Consider the following 19,992-nt stretch of genomic DNA (forward strand, 5'->3'; position numbering starts at 1 on the left):
GTGGATTCTCGATTGTTTAAAAAGTTTGGTTGGCAGTCACACCCCACCAAGCAATTTGAAGTGATGATTGCTGATGGGGGCACAGTCAGCAGCTCTGGTTGTACTAAGGATGCTCAGTTGTCTATTGGAGGTTTTGATTGTCAGATTGATCTTTTGTCCTTACCTTTGGGAAGTTGTGATGTGGTTTTAGGGGTTCAGTGGCTTTCCTCCATAAGCCCCGTCCTCTGGGATTTCTAGTTCATGACATTAGCATTCTTTAAAGGCAACACATAGTACACATTTTTCCATAAGCAGGGAGTGCAACTCTAATCCAAGAAACCTCTTTGCAACAACTTGACAGAGATATTCTGAATTCACACTTGGGTTTATTTCTCTATTCTATGGAGCACTCCAAACTGGACGCTTATGATTTGAACGTTGACCAGCTTGTTGAGTTACATGATTTATTAGGGCAATTTACGGAGATCTTTACCTTACCTACCAAGCTACCCCCTACAAGGTCTCACAACCATCAAATACCCATTCTCCCTGGTTCTAAGCCTACAAACATCAGGCCCTACCATTATGGACCCCTTCAAAAGACTGAGATTGAAAAATCTGTGCAGGAATTATTGGATTTAGGGTTCATTCGACCAAGTCACAACCCATTTTCCTATCCTGTGCTTTTGGTGAAAAAGAAAGAGGGGTCATGGAGACTTTGTATGGATTACATAGAGTTAAACTCTATCACCATTAAGGACAAGTACCTCATTCCTCTTATTGATGATCTCCTAGATGAACTGCATGGTGCTATGTTTTTTTCTAAACTTGACCTGAGATTCGGCTATCACCAAATCCTCATGGATCTTGAGGACATCGAGAAGACAGCCTTTAGAACCCATGAAGGCCACTATGAATTTCTAGTGATGTCTTTCAATCTTACCAATGCACCTGCCACCTTGCAACACCTCATGAATGACATTTTTAAGCCCTATCTATGAAAATTCATTCTTGTCTTCTTTGATGACATCTTGGTGTATAGTGATAGTTGGGAGGACCACTTAGCTCTTCTTTCTACTGCATTCCAGGTGTTAGTTGAGCATCGATTATATGTGAAAAAATAGAAGTGTTCTTTTGGGGTGACTCGGATTGAGTATTTGGGCCACATAATGTCACGAGAAGGAGTGGAGGCCGACCCTTCCAAGATTCAGGCCATATTAGACTGGCCAATTCCTACCACTGTGAAAGAATTAAGGGGTTTTATGGGGCTCACAGGGTACTACAGAAAATTCGTGCCTGGATATGGCAAAATTTGCCAACCATTGTACCTCCTAACCAAGAATGACAGTTTCCAATGGTTTCCAAAAGCTGAAGAAGCTTTCCAGACACTCAAAAGCACCATGTCATCTCTACATGTCCTTGCTCTTCCTAACTTTGCATTACCTTTCGAACTCGAGTGTGACGCCTCAGGTAATGGCATTGAGGTAGTCCTCTAACAGCAAGGAAGCCCATAGCCTTCACTAGTTAAGCCTTGGGGCCCAAGAATCAAGCACTTTCAGCTTACGAGCGGAAACTTATTGCTATAGTGCATGCGGTAAAAAAATGGCAGAATTACCTGCAAGGGAGGCACTTCGTGATCAAAACGGACCATTGCAGTTTAAAGTATTTCCTCAATCAGAGGGCCAGTACTCTTTTCCAACAAAAGTGGGTGACCAAATTACTAGGCTTTGACTATGAAATCCAGTATAAGAAAGGCTGTGACAACGTCGTGGTAGATGCTCTCTCAAGGGTCCACAGCTCTAGTTCCTTGACTGACTTAGACCATTATGGTATTAGTTTTTCCTCTATATCCTACCCTTACTTTGGATGGCTCGATGAATTGCAAAAGGAAAATGAGCAGGATGAGTGGATCAAGCACAAGCTCAAGGCATTGGAAGACATTAACTCTTGGACTACTGAGGAGCCTAGTTTATCACCTTACAAACTCGATAATGGTTTCCTGAAGTACAAAAACAGGATTGTAATCAGTCCTAACTCTCATTGGAAGTTGGTATTTTAGAGGAGCACCATTCTACCCCGGCTGCAGGGCATCAAGGTGTTTTGAAGACTTATCACAGAATTAAAAGAGGATTCTATTAGCCTGGTTTGAAGAATGACATCAAGCACTTCATTTCTGAGTGCAATACTTGCCAATGAAATAAATATGAGACCCTTTCCCCTCCATGTTTGATTCAACCATTTCTCATTCCCCTACAAATCTGGACGGATATCAGTATGGATTTCATAGTAGGACTACCCTTATGTCATGGCAAATCTATCATAATGGTTGTAGTTGATAGACTCACTAAATATGCCCACTTCCTGCCATTAGCACATCCCTATACGGCCACCATAGTAGCTCAGTTGTTTGTGGAGAATGTGTTTAAGTTACATTGGATGCCCTCAACTATAGTTAGTGACCTATATCCAATATTCCTCAGTGCTTTCTAGAAAGAGTTCTTTAAGCTATAGGGGTCCAAGCTTTGCATGAGCTCAGGCTACCACCCACAAAGTGATGGCTCATCGAAGGTTGTAAACAGGTGCCTTGAAACTTACCTGAGGTGTTTTGCGGGGAATCAGCCTAAAAAATGGGTGCAGTTTCTAGCCTGGGCTGAGTGGAATTACAATACCTCATATCACACTTCTGCAAGGTTTACACCCTTTGAGTTAGTGTATGGGTATCCACCACCTATGTTGAATCCTATGAGAAAGGCACATCTAAGTTGGAGACTGTGGAACAAGGGCTGCTTAAGAGGGACAGATTGCTCACAATGCTAAAAACGAACCTGGAAGTTGCGCAGAACAGGATGAAGGTGCAAGCCAACAAGCATATGACTTGTCACGCCCCAACCCAAGGATTAACGTAAACCTTGGTTCAGAACGTGAATCACACCTTAATTATAAGTTTAACTAATATAATTAAGAATGTGACATGAAATAAAAGCATGTATAACTCGCTTGGAATAAAATTAACTGAATAACAGATTCATTATTGAAAGTTTCAGCCAAAATTACAACTTATGGACTACTGAAAGTTCACACAAAAGTAGTTCTTTATTCAAACAAGAGAGCAAAAACCAACAAGCTCATCTTTTTATTTCTTCTACATAATTACACAACAGACAGCAAGTAGACTTTTAGGTTTCTGGTTCTGTACCTGCAAAATTTCGTTAGGGTGAGCTTAAAACGCTGAGTAGGGACATATACCTTCATTACTAAAATAATAAGGTATAATTAAGATAGCAGAATTAAAACCAAAATCAGAATGGTGCATAAGTATGCAATGCAAATGCCTTAATTATACCCGTTAATCCACATAACTAAACACCCAGACCTTGTACGTCCCATTCCGTACTTATACCACTTGATCCCGAGTGTTTAAATATATGAACTAACCCCCATCCCTAAACATCCCCGAACTCCCCTTTTTGTTAGTCATCTTGCCTAAACTCTTCATCTCCAGTCCCGAATTACCCTTAAAGAATCAGTGCACTGTGGGCTCGCCTGAGACCTGGTACCTACTAAGAGTTTGGCTCAACTACACAAAACTAATAGTCACCACCTTAGATTCCCGAAGTTCTTTCCAACAATCCCACTTTACTCCCACATCATGGACCCAAATTTCATTTCGAACATTCATTATACTCAAATATCCAATAGAAACATGTATATCAAACTTGTATATATTACTTAAGTAAGAAATATTTAAATTCATATATATATATATATATATAAGGTTTCCCAGAACCCCCTACCTTGAATTCGATTAATTTTGCTTCTCTGAAGAACCTAATCGGAACGCAAAAATACAACCAAAAATATAAACACAAGTAACACATATTAGAAACCAAACTAAGTGTTCAACCACAAAATTGATATTATCTAAAGAAAGTACATAAATTCTGGAATCTTATAACTCAAATAATGTCACTCAAATCAAGTAAAGAGGACTAGAAAGGAATCTGGGAAAGAAATTAGGTGTGCTAAAAACAGAACTTTGCATCTTCACAAAATCTGCAGAAAAACAGCACTATTGAACCAAGTTTAGACTCATTTTTGAACCTTCAAAAATAAACCAAATCGTGTAATATTACATGGGTTTTGAAGTTCGTGTTATGTACTTTAAAAGCATATAAAGTTTGCAAAAAACGGAGCTCTAAATTGGAAGTTATGCTAAAAGAAAAATGGAGTCTTGAAACTGGAAACCCAGTTTTCTGCTGCTGTTTGGCAGCTCGCGACCCAAGTTTAAATAAGGTTTTGATCAACCAAAACTCAACGGAATTGAGTGAAAACAATTGAGTTACAATCATGGACATATGTATTTTCAACACAATAAAAGTTTTCTCCAAAGGAGCACATAAAGACCTATGAATTCAGAGCAAAATAAGACCACTAGAAACTTGAGTTTTCTCTAAAATTTTCTGCAACTTACATAACAGTACACTTCCAATTCATATAATAAAACCCAAAATATTTCCAAGTAATCCAGAAATCATGTATACAACACCCAAATATAACATGACTCAACATTAACAAGAAATTGACTTTTTGAACCAAACCCTTGATCAAGAAATTTGATCTACACACCCAATCCGAATTACCCAACTCTAATTCAAGTTCAGATTAGTTCATTGTACAGTAGAAAACCCTAATTAAAACTAAGAATTCCAAATATATCTCATGGCAGTTTCAATTCAACTAAGGAAATTAAATTCGAAAAATCTAAATAATCAAGGAACAAGAAGTTTACCCTTCAAATCTCTGAATCCTTCCTTCACAATCACGTTCTCTAACTCTCAATTTCTCTACCCTTTTTTCGATTTCTGATGCTTTCCTACTTCTCTGCAACCCCTTTTATAGTTTCTCTAATCCTACTCACTCCTATCAGAGTCCTGATAAAAACCTAGCTTCCTAGGTCATCCACCTCCTGCTTATAGACCTCTGTGTCTCTTCTCAGTTCATCCTCTGCTGAACACACTCCTTGGTGCAATAGGAGATGAACAACTCTCTATGACACACTCCTTTGATCAATCAAAGGTCGACCTATCACAAAGTGTCCTAATCTCTATCCGATTTTTGGTATGAAGAAAGAAGATTTTTTTTCCTAAAGATATGGAAGCCACCTCCTCCCAGCTTCCTTGTTTCCATCGCTCTCAAAGGAAGAGTATGAAAGGATGGTCTTTTCCTTTCTTTTGTAGAATATTATTTTATTATTATTATTATTATTATTATTATTATTATTATATATATATTTTTTTATTTTTTTTATTTTTTTTAACAATAATAGGAAATCTAATAAATAAAAAGTATATTATTAAAAGCTATTAAACAAATAAACACTAAGTAGACTAAAATTTTGTATAAAAACAATTATAATCACACTTCACTCTTAATTTAAACGAGGGATATTACATGACTGAAAGGGAATTTGTGGTTAAAGACTATGTGTATCTCAGGTTAATTCCCTATCAATTACAGTCCCTAGCTTCTCATGCTTATCACAAGTTGCATCCCAGGTTCTATGGCCCCTATGAAGTCATTGAGAAGATTGGCCCAGTTGCATATAAGTTAAAGCTACTGGTAGGCTCGAAAATACACCCTGTGTTCCATGTTAACTGCCTTAAAAAGCATTTGGGAAACTTGATTCAGCCTAGCACTGCACTACCAGAAGTGACTGATGATGGGAAAATGCAGGATTCTCTTTTGGCAATCCTTGCCAGGAGAATGTACAAGAAAGGGGCGGCTGCAGGAGTGCAATTGCTAGTTCATTGGGCGGGACAAGACGAGGTTGAAGCCACATGGGAAGACTATGAAGACTTCCAGTCAAGATTTCCAGATTTTCAATTTTGATAACCTTGAGGACAAGGTTGTTCTTCAAGGAGGGAGTGTTGATAGGATCAGTGAATTACTTGTTTACTCATAAGCATTTTATTACTGTTATGTTAAATTGTCTAGGGTGAAAGTTTGTTAGGATGATGTTCAGCTGGCACCTTAGTGGGAGGTCAGGCCTTTAAATGGAGCAATAGCTCTCTCTCATGTAATGTGTATGAACTCTTAATCAATACAAAATTATATTCTCTGGAGCTGAGCTCATTCTCTCTCCCTCCCTACTATTCCATTGCTGCAATTGTCAAGGTTGAAGCAGGAACTGTAGGTGGTTCTTATCAAGAAGAAGGAGAAGAAACTCTCGCTGCGTGGTGGATCTGGGTTCTTGCAGTTGCCGAAGCAATACCGAAGGTAGAGAAGCCGGCCTGCAAGACGAGAATGGAAATGAGGGCAATAATTTAAGGGAAATATGTTTTTAAAAAATAACGAGGGCAATAATTGAACGGCAATAATAGAGAATTCGCAAACCGAGTCTTTTTAATTAATAAAATATATATTTTTTCAAAATAACTAATTAATTTTTAATTTTAAGTAAAAAAATTAATTTATTCATACTTAATTAATTTTTTTTATTTCAGTTGGCAAAAAGGGTGGGCCCTGCCTGCCACATCATCATTTAACAACTAAATTGATAGAAAATTTAACTGATGTCTGACATTGCAACGAATTCATGACATTGCAATGTTTAAAACATGAGGTATGAGATTGTAATTCGAATTATAGTTGAGGTAGTTTTGTGTAATATACCACTTTTTTTTTGTATCTATTTTTTTATGATAAAATTATCCTTGCGAATTTTGTTCTATTATTTTCGTTAAGGTTTGAATTTTTTTTGTTTAGGGACTTTTATGTCCAATTATTTTTTGTGAAGTCTTGAGACATCAAAACACTTCTGGCTTTCTAATATTAGAGAAGAGATTAGAGATTAGAGTATAAAAATAAAATATTATACTTTTTTAAACTATAAAAGCATCCGTAATTCGAATGTGAATTCAAATACAAAATTGCCATACAAATGTGACAATTCAAGAAACTTTGCAAATGTATTTTAGAACTAAAATTCAAATCTTTTCAAGGTATTAATATGTAGAGATTGACAACCTGGATAATAAGAGGAAAAAAGAGCTCCATAATTATGAAAAGAAATACTTAGGAGACTCTCTCTAAAGTCGGACTCTTCACTTTGTGTCACCTCATATTTTTTACATGATGTTTTATAGTATTGATATGAAAATTAATGTTAAACTATGAGATGACAACCCTCTCAATAATTGTCGTTAGCATTTCTGTAAGCAAGAAATATCTAAGACTAACTAGACAGTGAAGGACGCTACGTGACTAAGTCTTCTTACGAGGAACAGGATTGCCTATGCTAGACTGACACTAGCCGGGACAGCATACACTCAGTTACTCTCATCTAAACCCTTTACCTTTATGTGTAACGAGGCTGAGCCAGGTCACCATCAAATGCAACATCAGCATAAGCAGGCTCGCACATATGAGGTTTAAGAAGTCGACTTCTCGATTGCTCAACCACTTATCCTTGAGGCTGCCGACCTTTCCTTCTTTTGTGTGGCCTAGCTTTGATATCTTTTTCTTTTTTTTCTTTTTTTCTTTTTTTTTTTGGGAAATTATCTTTGATATCTTTAGATCGAAGGAACCTGTCAAAACTTAGATATTTTACCATGCATCGTGGGGGGTCCTTATCCAGAACAAAGTTAAAAAACATGTCGGCACGCTCAAATTACACGATGCACCAGAAGCACATTGGAAACTAACACGTGTCATGATCACCCATTTATAGAAATGCATAATCCATTTTTCTTTATTTGGAAACTAAAATAATAAAATTGTCTGTCAGGTTTACCCAATGGTTAGCCTCCACGTGACTCCTTCAGTAGCAGCAGTTGCAGCTCTATATAAAAGGCAGATTGTGTGCCCTCCTGTTTGAATGTCATTCCATCCCTTCTTATTTTATGTGATCATAATTAAATTATATTAGTAATTTATATTATTTTTTTATAGATATAATAAGATAAAAAATAATAAGAATATAAAATATTAACGTTCCGTACAAATAAGAGGAAATAAGAAGGTATCCAAACAAGAAGGCAGACAATCTACCTCCCTCTATATAACCACCTTCTACCCTTTGCAGTTTCTGTCAAAGCAGTCGGATACTTCTTCTTGTATAACCACTCTCGACCCTTTGTAGTTTTCTTTCTCTGATCAAACTTGATAGGTATGGGTGCAGCAACCTGCATTGACATCATCCTCGCCATACTCTTACCACCTCTTGGTGTCTTCCTCAGGTTTGGCTGTCATGTAAGTTTTTCTCTTTCGCGTCCGTTATTTTATAGATGTTGTACGTCATACAAACACATATTACATACTAAAATTGTTTGACTGTGGATAGCCCATCATACAAACACGTCTCACATAGTAACACTGCTTGAATCATCATAGTAGTGGAATTCATAGATGTAATGTTCATCGATGCCCTAATATGTGTATGGTCTGTGTTTATGTGTGTCTTGAAACAGAATTTTCATGCAGTTATTTTTTTGAGGAATTTTGATGTTTACATGTGGTGGTTTTGATGATTTGCAGTCGGAGTTTTGGATCTGTTTGCTGCTGACTGTGCTTGGTTACATCCCTGGTATTTTATATGCCCTCTATATCATCACCAAGTGATCCTTTCAATTTGTGTAATGTAAGCACCAACTTCTCTATCAATCAATATTTCTTGTTTTAATTTTATTTATTTATTATTATTATTATTATAGTTAAGGTGTGATATTCATTGATGATCGAATGAATACGTAAAAAGAGGGTAAAGTGCTTTAAAATGGGGCCTTGAAATTTTTGTTTTTTTATCGGGCTTGTTTTGATTTGGATATTTCATTCAACCGAATATCTATCTTTTGAGAAAATTAGAGCAGATTTTGGCTCAATTAGAGCTTTGGTCTTTAAAGTAAAAATCTGCAAGTTTAGGTTCCTGAACTTCTTATAATATGGAGTAATGATTTTTTTTTCTAACTCTATTAGAACTTTTATCCAAAATAAAGGGTTTAAAGACGCAAAAAATGTGTGGAGGTTCTAACGGATTTAGCCAATATGACCGTTGCTCCACATTATTACAAATTCAGATTTTAACACTAACGAATTTTTAGTTTATGAATCAAAGTTCTAGTTAAGTTAAAATTAAGAGATTATTACTCTAATTATCTCTAATATTTTTAAAGGAATAAAACTTCCTCATTAAGCAAATATGCCTTTCCTTGGTTTATCAACCCTACTATGATATAGTTCGACAGAGAAAATGATTTGGGTCTAATTGAAAATGACCTGCACTAATTTATACATCGCCATCCACCAATACTTACGTGGTATATCTATGCTTTAACAAAGAAGGATTAGTGACTCGTATTGCATTCTGATCCTTTTAATGTTTTTTATTGGACAGGTAGGTAAAGGATGTGTGTGAAGGGCAGCTATGTCTTTCTGTTTATGTATCAAGGGTTTGTTTTCAACCGTTTGATGGATTGGTCTTAATCTGGTGTAGCCAAATGGATGGTTGATCTCATTCATGTAGCGTGTATTTAGTGCAAACGTTCATTGTTTTTTCCTTTTATTTTGATTTGAATAAAAGACTCAGATTTGACTATTCCCACCACTTACTTAACGCATTTGTTCTAAGTAAATTAAAAAATATATATATTTGTCAAAAAATTAAATATTTATATAAAAAATTAAATAAAAATATTTTTACCAAAAAAATTATAAATTTTTTTTTTGCATGACGCAGTTTCTGTTGTCGCGCAAAGTTCTTTTGAGGACGCAGGTGTTGTCATCATCGCGCAAAGGCCTTGTGTGCAACGTATGTTATCCCTTCGTCGCGCAAACCTTGTTTTCACGGACTTTGCGTGACAGTTTGCGCGTAATGAAGATGTCGTTAGACTAATTTTTAAGCAACGTTTTTTGACTTTGCGCGACGAAGGTACCTGTGTCGCACAAACTGTTTTTTGTACTAGTAACGTCATCCCTCACATCTTCCGCCTAATCCTTGCCATCCCATCCCTCGAACGACGGTGTCGACTACGTTTTGCGAGTGGGTGGTCTTGAGGTTTTCTCGGTGGAGGACGACAGTCTCGTCGTGGGACTAGCAGGGAGGAAAGAGGCGGTGAGATGAAGGTGGGGTTGGGTTCGGATGGGTTTACTGGGATTGGGTTAGCCTGGGTTGTTGGGTTTGTGGTGGAGGAGGAGGAGGAGGCTACAAGAGAGAGGGAGGGTTGAAGAGAGGAAGGCTACGCGAGAGAAAGGGTAGATAGTGAAATTAATGAAAAAAAGAAGAGGTATTGTTGTCCAAAAAGTTATAATTTTGTGTTCCATGAGCTAGAACAAGTCATTGGGAGGGTGGCACAAAAAATTGACTAAAAGCCTTTCCATGGGACCGTGCATCCCAGACAAATTGGTGCACGGTGGGACGAGTGTATCTCATCCTACTGCGTTCCGTTTCATCTCACGTACCAAACGGCACTTTAATGCTCTAAATTAATGTATTGAAACGCATCGGTAACTATAAACTCGTTTTTGTGTGAGTCTCTAGTTTGGATCATAACGGGCGATGACATGAGTTTGAGAGTTGCAAAATATCAAACAATAGTTACAATACCATAGCAGAGCTTGTCATGGGTTTCTCATTTTATCCTTTTATAAAATACTATACTTTTCCAAACTATAAACGCATCCGTAATTCGAATGTGAAAATTCAAAGAATTCCTTAATTAAAAAAATTAAGAAACTTTGCAATGACATAATTATTCGGATCAATCTTGCTGTTGCAAAGGTATTTTAGAACTAAATTTCAATTCTTTCAATGGTATAAATACGTAGAGATTGACAACTTGGATAATAAGAGAAGAGAATTGCATAATTATGAATAGAAATGCTTAGGAGACTCTCTTAAAGATGAAACTTTTCATAGACTTTGTGACAGCTCATGTTTTTTTAATACAATATTTTTAATGTTAATATGAAAATTAACATTAAACTATGAGATGATATAAAATTAAAAAAAAAATCCCACTTTCAATAGTTTTCCATTGCATTTCTCTAAAAGTCAGAACTATCTATCTTTAGATTGAAGGAACCTCTCAAAAAGATATTTTACCATGCATCGTGGAGGGTCCTTATCAAGAACAAAGTTAAAAAACATGTCGGCACGCTCAAATTACGCAAGGCACAAGAAGCACATTGGAAACTAACACGTGTCACGATTAGTGGCGAAGCTACGTGGGCGAGGAGTGGCGGCCGCCCCTCCCTCGCTGGAAATTAAGCCTAGGAACGGTGGTTTCGCCCCTCCGGTCTTGTTGAAAGTGATGAAATTTCGTGTGGTTTTTCAGGCCTTTTGGGTTTCCCTACTCTATAGCAGCACAGACTGATCGTGAGCTCTCTTTTTTTTTTCCAAAAAAAAAAAAAAAATTTAGGCCAAAGAAAGGAGGAATGAAAAGCTGCAGTTTGCAGCTTCTAGAAATAGAGAGATTCTGGACGAAAAAGAAGAGAAAGGAAGAAAAGAGAGACTTTCTCTCTCCCATCCCACCCCACGTGCCCTTTCATAATAACAATTTGTTTTTTTTTTTAACTATTGGCCAAATTTGTTTTGTTTTTTAATTATTATCCAATTAATTTTATCATTCTTCCAATATTTTTTAAATTACTTCTTTGACATTGTTATTTATCTTAAAATTCACTATAAATTTATACAAGCTTCAAAAAATAATTTGTAAAATACTACGAACTCGTAGTTATTTGGTTTTTTTTTCTCTTACCATCAAATTCAACAAAGTAATAAAGAAAATTTGTCAAGATTTTTATATTATATGTTTTATAATCAATGTTTTTCGAATATTATATGGTATATAATAAATAGACAATTATTTATACTGTATATAATAAGTTTATTCAAATTTGTCTAGGTCTTTGCCTAAGTGTAAAGTCATGTCCACCGTCCGACTAGAACTGAGCATCTTTTAAAACTTTGCTAATTATATAGAAGTAATAGGACGATACAACAAGAAGCAGTGCTAAATCATCCTTCAAATAATATTGTTTTTCAAACCCTCCTTCGACTATTTTGAGTAGTCCAAGTCCTCTTTTGAATATTTCAGTTAGTACAAATTCTCCTATGAATATTACGGGTAGTTCAAATAATCTTCTTGGAAATCCTGGATTTAGACCTCGAATGAATGTTCACATTTTTTCAGGACTCTAAACTTTTTAAATTTCGTCCCTCCCCACGAGAATTTCTAGCTTCGCCACTGGTCACAATCACCCATTTATGGGGCCACGGGTCAGCTGTCTCCAAATGTATGTCTCATTTGTGTCTCCTCTCTATCTTTTTGACATGTGTACAACTCCTTAACTTAAAATTAACATTGTTAACTTTTATCAAATTGAAAGAAAAAAACAATAAAAAGAGATAACAAAGGACCTAGCAGATGTCCTTTTTTTTTCTTTGGTTAAAAAAAAAAAGGACCTAGCAGATGTCGAAGTCCACGCAAGATAACTCCCGCGCAGCCGTCACCGGCGGTAACCCCACTCGGGCCACTCCTACTCATTGCCGCCAAAGCCTCCCCTCGAATCCTCCCTCTCTCTCTCTCTCTCTTGCTCCAGGATTCAGATATCTATCTTCCCCATTCAATATCCACAACCAAATCAAACTTCTGTAAGCATATTTTTCTTGGTCGAATCTATTGATAATTTGTCATAAGAATAATATCTCAGATTGGGGAAGAATCTGGGTTTTGTTGAAAATCCCAATAGAATATCTTCTGTGAAAATTTTAACAAATCTTGAAAATAATTAAAGAAATTGGGGATGGTAGGCTATGATGGTCATATATGAAAGTGAACCCACCGAGTGGGGAAAGGAAACCCCAAAAATAAAAATAATAATCAGTGGAGTGGGTTCACCGGAGAGAGAAAGAGTAAAAGAGTCTTCGCCGGCAGTGAGGGGAAGCGTCGCCGACGACGATGGGGTGGTGTGGTTCTGTGTGTGACCATCGGGCTAAGTTTGGCTGCTGTTGGCTGGTTTTCTTTAATTATCAGTTTTTATTTTTAATTTTTAATTCTTCTTTTAAAAGGTTAACACTGTTAAGTTTAGGGTTAAGTTGATGACAGATGTCAAAAATTAAAAAATGAGACACATAAATATGGAGACAGCACAACTGTGGCCCATTTATGGAAAGGCATAATCCGTTTTTCTAATAAAATTGTATACGTGTACCCAGTGGTTAGCCTCCACGTGGCTCCATCAGCAGCAGAAGTTGCAGCTCTATATAACCACCCTCTACCCCTTGCAGTTTCTGTCAAAGCAGTCCGATACTTCTTGTTGTTTAACCACTCTCTACCCTTTGTTGTTTTCTTTCTCTGATCAAACTTGATAAGTATGGGTACAGCAACCTGCATCGACATCATCATCGCCATCCTCTTGCCACCTCTTGGTGTCTTCCTCAGGTTTGGCTGTCATGTAAGTTTTTCTCTTTCGCGTTCGTTATGTTATAGATGTTGTCTGTCATACAAACACGTATTACATACTAAAATTGCTTGACTGTCTCACATACTAACACTGCTTGAATAATCGTAGCAGTGGAATTCATAGATGTAAAGTTCATCGTTTCCCTAATTTGTGTATGGTCTGTGTTTTTGTGTCTTGAAACAGAATTTTCATGCAGTTATTTTTATGAGGAATTTTGATGTTTATATGTGGTGGTTTTGATGATTTGCAGTCGGAATTTTGGATCTGTTTGGTGCTGACTCTGTTCGGTTACCTCCCTGGTATTATATATGCCATCTATGCCATCACCAAGTGATCCTTTCAATTTGTGTAAGCACCAACTTCTCTAAATCAATATTGTCATCGAAGGAATAAAATTAGAAGATTGTTGCTCTATAATTATCTCTAATATTTTTATAAAGGAATAAAACTTCCTCATTAAGCAAATATGCCTTTCTTTGGTTTATCAACCCGGACAGGGATCACCTCCGGATCCCAACCTTCAGAGCAAATTGAGCAAAACATCCCATCCTCCAATTTATGATCTTGTGGTCAGAAATAAATTTAAATATTGAAAAATTATCACGCAAAACAAGGTAAGATGAAAATAGAAGGATGATTTGTTTTGCTCATGTTGCTCCGAAGGCTGGGATCCGGAGATGATCCCAATCCTCCTATCAACCCTACTATGATTTGGGTCTACTTGAAAATGACCTGCACTAATTTATATGTTGTCATCCATCAATAATTATGTGGTATATGCTTTAACAAAGAAGGATTAGCCACTCGTACTACATTCTGATCCTTTTAATGTTTTTTATTGGACAGGTAGGTAAAGGATGTGTGTGAAGGGCGTCTTCGTCTTTTTGTTTATGTATCAAGGGTTTGTTTTCAACCGTTTGATGGATTGGTCTTATCTGGTGTAGCCAAATGGATGGTTGATCTCATCCATGTAGCGTGTATTTGGTGCAATTGTTCCTTGTTTTTTACTCTCATTTTGATTTGAATAAAATGACTCAGATTTGTCCCAGCACTTACTCAATGCTTTTGTTCAAAGTAAATTGCAAGCATCATCGACCACCTCGAGGTGGGTTAATGATTGAAGACGAATTTTAGATCTGTATTCTACATGACATGTTATAAGTGTTTTGGCGCGTGTAAATTATACATGATGGTTAAGAAAGAAACTGAAATACATATGTAATTCTTCTCGGCCTCCAAAATAGTAGATTGTGGGTGCGAAGACATTGACTGGTCCCTTTCCTTAAGCATGAAATTTTTTGCAAGCATCATCAATTTTTTTTGGCAAACAGCATCATCAAATTTGTTGTAAATCATAAGCATTACAAAGCCAATGCTTGTTGTAAACTAAGACATCAAAAGGTTCCCTTCAATAGGACTGATCACATTCTTCCTACCGAGTACGAAACACCACAATTTGGCTTCAGCTTTTAATCAAGGAAAATTATTTTGTTTTTCCCTTTTCTCGATTTTTCAGAATCGAATAAATCAAAGAAATATCAAATAATAAAAACAAAGAGAAGAGCTTTGAAAGAGGGATGAAGAGTGTAAACATCTCAACCCTTAATCGACCACCATTTTCGAAATCTTATTGAGATATTTTGCATCTTGATTTTGGTACTTAATACCTCATTCTTATTGTAAACACACAATATCAAATTGTCAATTCCCAAATTTCATAAGAATATTGTCCAACTAGCTAGTCACAAAGAGTGAAGAATAATATTGTCCAACTAATCACAAAAAATGAAGAATAATATTATTCAATTAAGGAATAAACAATCTAATAAGATCTTCTTAATGTCCCAAAGGGCAACCCTACTCTTTTTCTTTGTGATGCTTTCCTTTAATTAAAAAACAATTGGATAACTAATCGAATGTGACAATAGTATTTTCTCTTTTTTTTTTTATGGGAAAAGAGAACAATAATGTTCTAACTTCATACTTAAGCAAACAAGATATCACACCGTCTTAATCAACTAGTCTAATCAACGTCAGTTTCATTTTTGTTTTCAAACTGAGGCAGGTTTCTACTTCGAGCCCATTACTCCATTAATAAGCTCCCACGTGTCCCATGTGAGAAGAAGAAGGTCTAATCTTCTCCACGAAGATTATAGATGGGACTTTAGGTTATAAAATGCAGATGACGGTTTCATCACGTGCATAGTGTAGGCGATTCAGATAAGACCCCATTGGTCGCTACATACTTGAAGCCTCCATCACCGCCGTAGTTCCGGAGTGCCGCGGCTACCTACGAGCCGTTAGATTTTCCTGACAGCCTGGAGGCTGGTCGTTACTCGAGTTCATCCCAATGCTCGTGGGTGGCAAACATTGCAACATTTAATGTGTTGTAATGATAAAAGAAACGAAAGAAAGGATCTTTTAAGTAAGGAAAAGAAAAAAATGGAGTAGAGATGCATGATCACGTTATTTTGTTATAGAACGTCTCTTATAAAAGCATGAGAAAATAATTAGTGTCATGTAAAAAATTAAACTCAAGTTATTGGATGCTCGTGCAACAGATTAAATTAGACTAGAAACAAATTAGAATTATGCAACAATTCCTAATTAGTCATCCCCTACCGAATAGTTTAAATTTAGGTACCAATGAAAAAATCAACCAAATAATTATATAAATACTACTATAAATCAGAACAATTACATGATTGGCACTCAATCTTACCACGTTTTTCGACCGGCCAACTTTTTCGTACGACCGGTTGATCAAATTTTCCAGCGTCTGGCCGATAAAAAATTTCAGTCTCAATGTCATTGTCCAACAGTGAACTTCACAAAAACATGTTAAGTAATGAATTTTCTCATAAACTTTCTAATTATATTATGTATATATGAAGAAAAATAATAAACTCACACAACAAAATATAACTGAAGATGAAAAAGTTGCACAAATTGTTTTTTTTAAGTCATTGTTGAACAGTGACTTGGAATTTTTTTACGACCAGAAAAAAAATGTCGGCCACAATGACTCTGGCCATCGACAATTTCTGGTAGTAACATCGGCAACATGTGGGTCATGTGCAATGAATAAAAATATATAAATGTTCATATGCTTATAAGTGTATTTGCTTGTAACATGTCAACGAATACATCAATTTTTTTTTGTTGAACAAATACGTCATTTAATGAACAAAATTTGACGAATCCAAGCCTATGGAAACTTGAAACACAATAAGTTCGACCGAAAAAAAAAAAGCACACTATATGGGTTATAAAACTTTGTATACATGGGACTGATGTGAGAACCGCACGAGCCACGTTTTCATGAATCTGAATTTCTACATCAAAACTTAGCTGTATGATTCTTGCTTCTTTATTCGGATATGGATTCTGCAGCATGCCATATACCACGCTGTATGATTCCGATAGAACACCCAAGGGCCCCAACCCAAAAGTAAGATCTACTCGTCCTCCGCATAAAGAGACTTTCAGTAGCTGAAACACGATCCGATGAATCAAGTATTATAATATAAGTAATTAAATACTTGTAAAAATTTTAATCATGTATATTATAATATTTAATGTACTATCCTATGTTCCCAACACATTGAAAAATCCTCTACAGACTTCACGTGTCCCATCAGCCCGCGGAGGAGCTGTATATATAAACCACTCACCGTTTCTGTGACACCACCGCACACATATCCACCAGTTGCCCTACTTCCTCTTCTTCTAAAACTCTCTCAGCTTTCCGGCAAAAAAATTCTCAGCAAGTATGCCGAGCGAAGGAACCCTAAACTTCGTCGACATCCTCATCGCCATCCTCTTGCCTCCTCTTGGTGTCTTCCTCAAGTTTGGCTGCCATGTTAGTACTCTTTCTTCCGAGTCGTTTAGTTTATAGAGATTATACGTCACACGAACGCACATGGTACCACTGTTTGAATCGTTAGACCAGTAGAAATTTACGGATGTGATGGTCCAGACAGTGTTCGTATAGCGTATTTTCTCTAATTAATCTGTAAATATAATATAATTATGATGTATGTGTTTTCATGGGTATAATATATGGTGGATTTGATGTATTTTCAGGTGGAATTCTGGATCTGTTTGTTGCTGACCATTTTTGGTTACATCCCTGGGATTATCTACGCCATCTATGCCATCACCAAGTAATACCTCAAATAATTTCGGTAAGCACCCGTATTTTTTTAGAGAATTTTAACGAAAAATCACATATTTATATTAAAAAGTTAATCATGTTACTATTTATTTTACTCTTTATTTTGTCTTTATTGTTAAAATTCAAAGTTTTCAAATCATTTTCATTATTATTTTTTTTTAAGTTTGACGGTACGAAGAAATTCTATTGAATTTTTTTTATACTTTCAATTAATCATCGGCACTAAGACAAACATTTTACTATTTTTTTCTACACTCACATGAAAAATGTTTGAGGAGGAGCGTTATAATCCCTGACATTTTATTCAAGTGTTTGAATTCCAATAAAACAAAATTTCTTTTATTTTTGTTAAATTAAAAATGAGGGTTGAAGTTTAAATTACATGATTAAGCAAACGTTTCTTTCATTGACGGACCAGGGGTAGGTATGGGTCCACGTGAATCATGACGTGGCATGCACTTACTAAATTATGTTGAGTTCGGATCCTCTTTATGAAGATTTTGAGAATCAGTGAATCGTGTTTATCGACGTACATTGTGCGTTCAAAAATTATTTTAAATATATTTATTTAGAAATAAACATAAATAGTTCTTGATAAAAAATTAATCGTACAATGTACGATAAGCGGACACAATTCACAGATCTTCAGAATCCTAAAAAAAAAAATCCGGAAATGATTCTGTTGAAGTCATGCTATGACTCTACCCAAATAGTCATGCTTCTCACGGATTTCTGTTTTCTTTGTTTCCGTTGTTGGACAGGTAGTAGAGATGTGAAGGGCACATATGTCATTTTGTTTCTGCAGTATGGGATTGTTTTCAGCCGTCTGATTATCTGGTGTAGCCAAGTGGATGGTTGATAGTTTCATGTAGTGTGTCTCGGTGTGATTGTTCAATTTATTTGTTTTTCTTTTCTCAGTTTTAATTTTTGTCCTCCTTCCTTCAAATCTCTCTGTTGTAAAGGTGGATATGGATGGTAGTATTGTGATTACTGATTAATGTCTCTTAAAACATTAATCATTTATTTTTCAATGTGATTTGTGTTCTCATTTCTTCCAATTGGGTTACAAGTTATCCTTCGTGTTGTGAACAAAATATATACTAAACTTCTTTAATTTACGAGAGCGAGATCCAAACTTGAGTTTTAAAGGACGTGCATAATGCTCTCCCTAACTAACATAATTCACGTATGCAGTATCAACCGCTTCAGTGCTTCATATATTATTGTTTGTAGCGTTATCAATAAGCAAAGGAAAAGAACCGCTCCCCATCATATCCATGCGGAATATAATTTATAAATAATATATAAGGAAAACTAATGAAAAGAGTCTGAAAACTTTGAGTTTTAACGATAAGAACAAAAGAAAGGCTCAAGTAAATAGTACCAGGTTTGACTTTTTAATGTAAAAATATGATTTTTCGTTAAAATGAACAGTACTACGAATTTTTCGTTAAAACTCCCTCGTATATACACAAAAACATGTAGGGCTTTGTAGTGGTTGTGTTCAAGTGGAGCAGAGAGGATGTTAACTTTTTACCCGAAAAAGAAAAGTTGTTCATCTACTTTTTCTGTTTAATGCGATACGTGATGATCGCCTGTACATTGCAAATTTGTAATAAAAACAATGAAGGAAGCTACCTACCATCCAATCAATTGCATCACGACAATGTTGAGGCTCCAACCCATGTGCTTTCTTATGGTACAAGCGATAGAAGCAGGGGAGAATCAAACTCATCAGGACGACGGTACCTTAAAGCTAAAGAAGTAAACGTCCTTTCTTTTTTTTATTAACTCAGCTACAGGTCCCGTGCAACTCCAAGTTAACTCTAATCACCGCTTCCATGTACCTGATTAGATTTGTACAAACCCGAGAGATTAGGATTTATAACCAATTGTATATTTTTTTTCTGTCTATCTTTCTCGTCACATGATCAAATCAGGTAACGAAATACAAACACTAGTTTAAGGGTCACTTTCTTAGTTGTTTTTTTAATCCTTGGTCAAATATTATGTTTCCCTGCACTGATGTGAAAAGAAAAGAAAACAAAACGAAAAGAAAGGGTAGGGAAGTAACACAGGTGGTGTCTAATCTAGGCGTTTGCTCACCAAATAAGTTAGAAAATATTTCCCAATTGACAAGTACCCTTTGTGAATTGTGATAATCCAATTCCATATTGACATTAATAAAAATATTTCTGGTGTATTAAAATCAAGGTAAGAAGATTATGAGCAGCAAAAACAATGGATGACCAATTTGAAGGGATAACGTCTTTGTCAGCGGTTCTATTCGCCGCCAACACCGGTAAAACTCCTTGGAGCATGTTTTAGCGGCGATCCTGAAAACCGCTGACAAAAAAGGTAAATATTTTTGC

General features: G+C 36.0%; 3 protein-coding genes and 1 long non-coding RNA gene across 6 annotated transcripts; 3 read left to right on the top strand and 1 right to left on the bottom strand.

Moving 5' to 3' along the window:
• Nucleotides 1–2,982: 2,982 nt before the first annotated feature.
• Nucleotides 2,983–5,165, bottom strand: LOC126617988 (uncharacterized). Its single transcript, XR_007621615.1, has 3 exons — nucleotides 4,769–5,165; nucleotides 3,774–3,807; nucleotides 2,983–3,175 (listed from the first exon to the last, which is right to left on the bottom strand). It is a non-coding gene; the product is annotated as an uncharacterized LOC126617988 (long non-coding RNA).
• A 2,703-nt stretch (nucleotides 5,166–7,868) lies between these two features.
• LOC126618828 (hydrophobic protein RCI2A-like) lies at nucleotides 7,869–14,494 on the top strand. 3 transcript variants are annotated; one of them, XM_050287013.1, is made up of 3 exons: nucleotides 7,869–8,229; nucleotides 8,515–8,617; nucleotides 14,290–14,494. In XM_050287013.1, exons 1-2 carry the CDS (start codon nucleotides 8,149–8,151, stop codon nucleotides 8,596–8,598), a joined length of 165 nt encoding a protein of 54 aa, XP_050142970.1. In that variant the 5' UTR covers nucleotides 7,869–8,148; the 3' UTR covers nucleotides 8,599–8,617; nucleotides 14,290–14,494. The 3 variants fall into 3 exon arrangements, with proteins under 3 accessions (XP_050142970.1, XP_050142969.1, XP_050142968.1); XM_050287012.1 differs by having other exon boundaries at nucleotides 7,875–8,229; nucleotides 8,515–8,612; XM_050287011.1 differs by lacking the exon at nucleotides 14,290–14,494 and adding an exon at nucleotides 9,371–9,571 and having other exon boundaries at nucleotides 7,881–8,229.
• On the top strand, nucleotides 13,255–14,494 carry LOC126618827 (hydrophobic protein RCI2A). Its single transcript, XM_050287010.1, has 3 exons — nucleotides 13,255–13,434; nucleotides 13,694–13,791; nucleotides 14,290–14,494. The coding sequence occupies exons 1-2, from the start codon at nucleotides 13,354–13,356 to the stop codon at nucleotides 13,775–13,777; spliced, it is 165 nt and encodes a 54-aa protein (XP_050142967.1). The 5' UTR covers nucleotides 13,255–13,353; the 3' UTR covers nucleotides 13,778–13,791; nucleotides 14,290–14,494.
• Nucleotides 14,495–17,087: 2,593 nt separating this feature from the next.
• LOC126618826 (hydrophobic protein RCI2A-like) lies at nucleotides 17,088–18,678 on the top strand. Its single transcript, XM_050287008.1, has 3 exons — nucleotides 17,088–17,305; nucleotides 17,530–17,630; nucleotides 18,382–18,678. Exons 1-2 carry the CDS (start codon nucleotides 17,216–17,218, stop codon nucleotides 17,611–17,613), a joined length of 174 nt encoding a protein of 57 aa, XP_050142965.1. The 5' UTR covers nucleotides 17,088–17,215; the 3' UTR covers nucleotides 17,614–17,630; nucleotides 18,382–18,678.
• The last annotated feature ends 1,314 nt before the right edge of the window (nucleotides 18,679–19,992 follow it).

Source organism: Malus sylvestris, chromosome 4, assembly GCF_916048215.2.
Source record: "Malus sylvestris chromosome 4, drMalSylv7.2, whole genome shotgun sequence".
Classification (NCBI taxonomy): domain Eukaryota; kingdom Viridiplantae; phylum Streptophyta; class Magnoliopsida; order Rosales; family Rosaceae; genus Malus; species Malus sylvestris.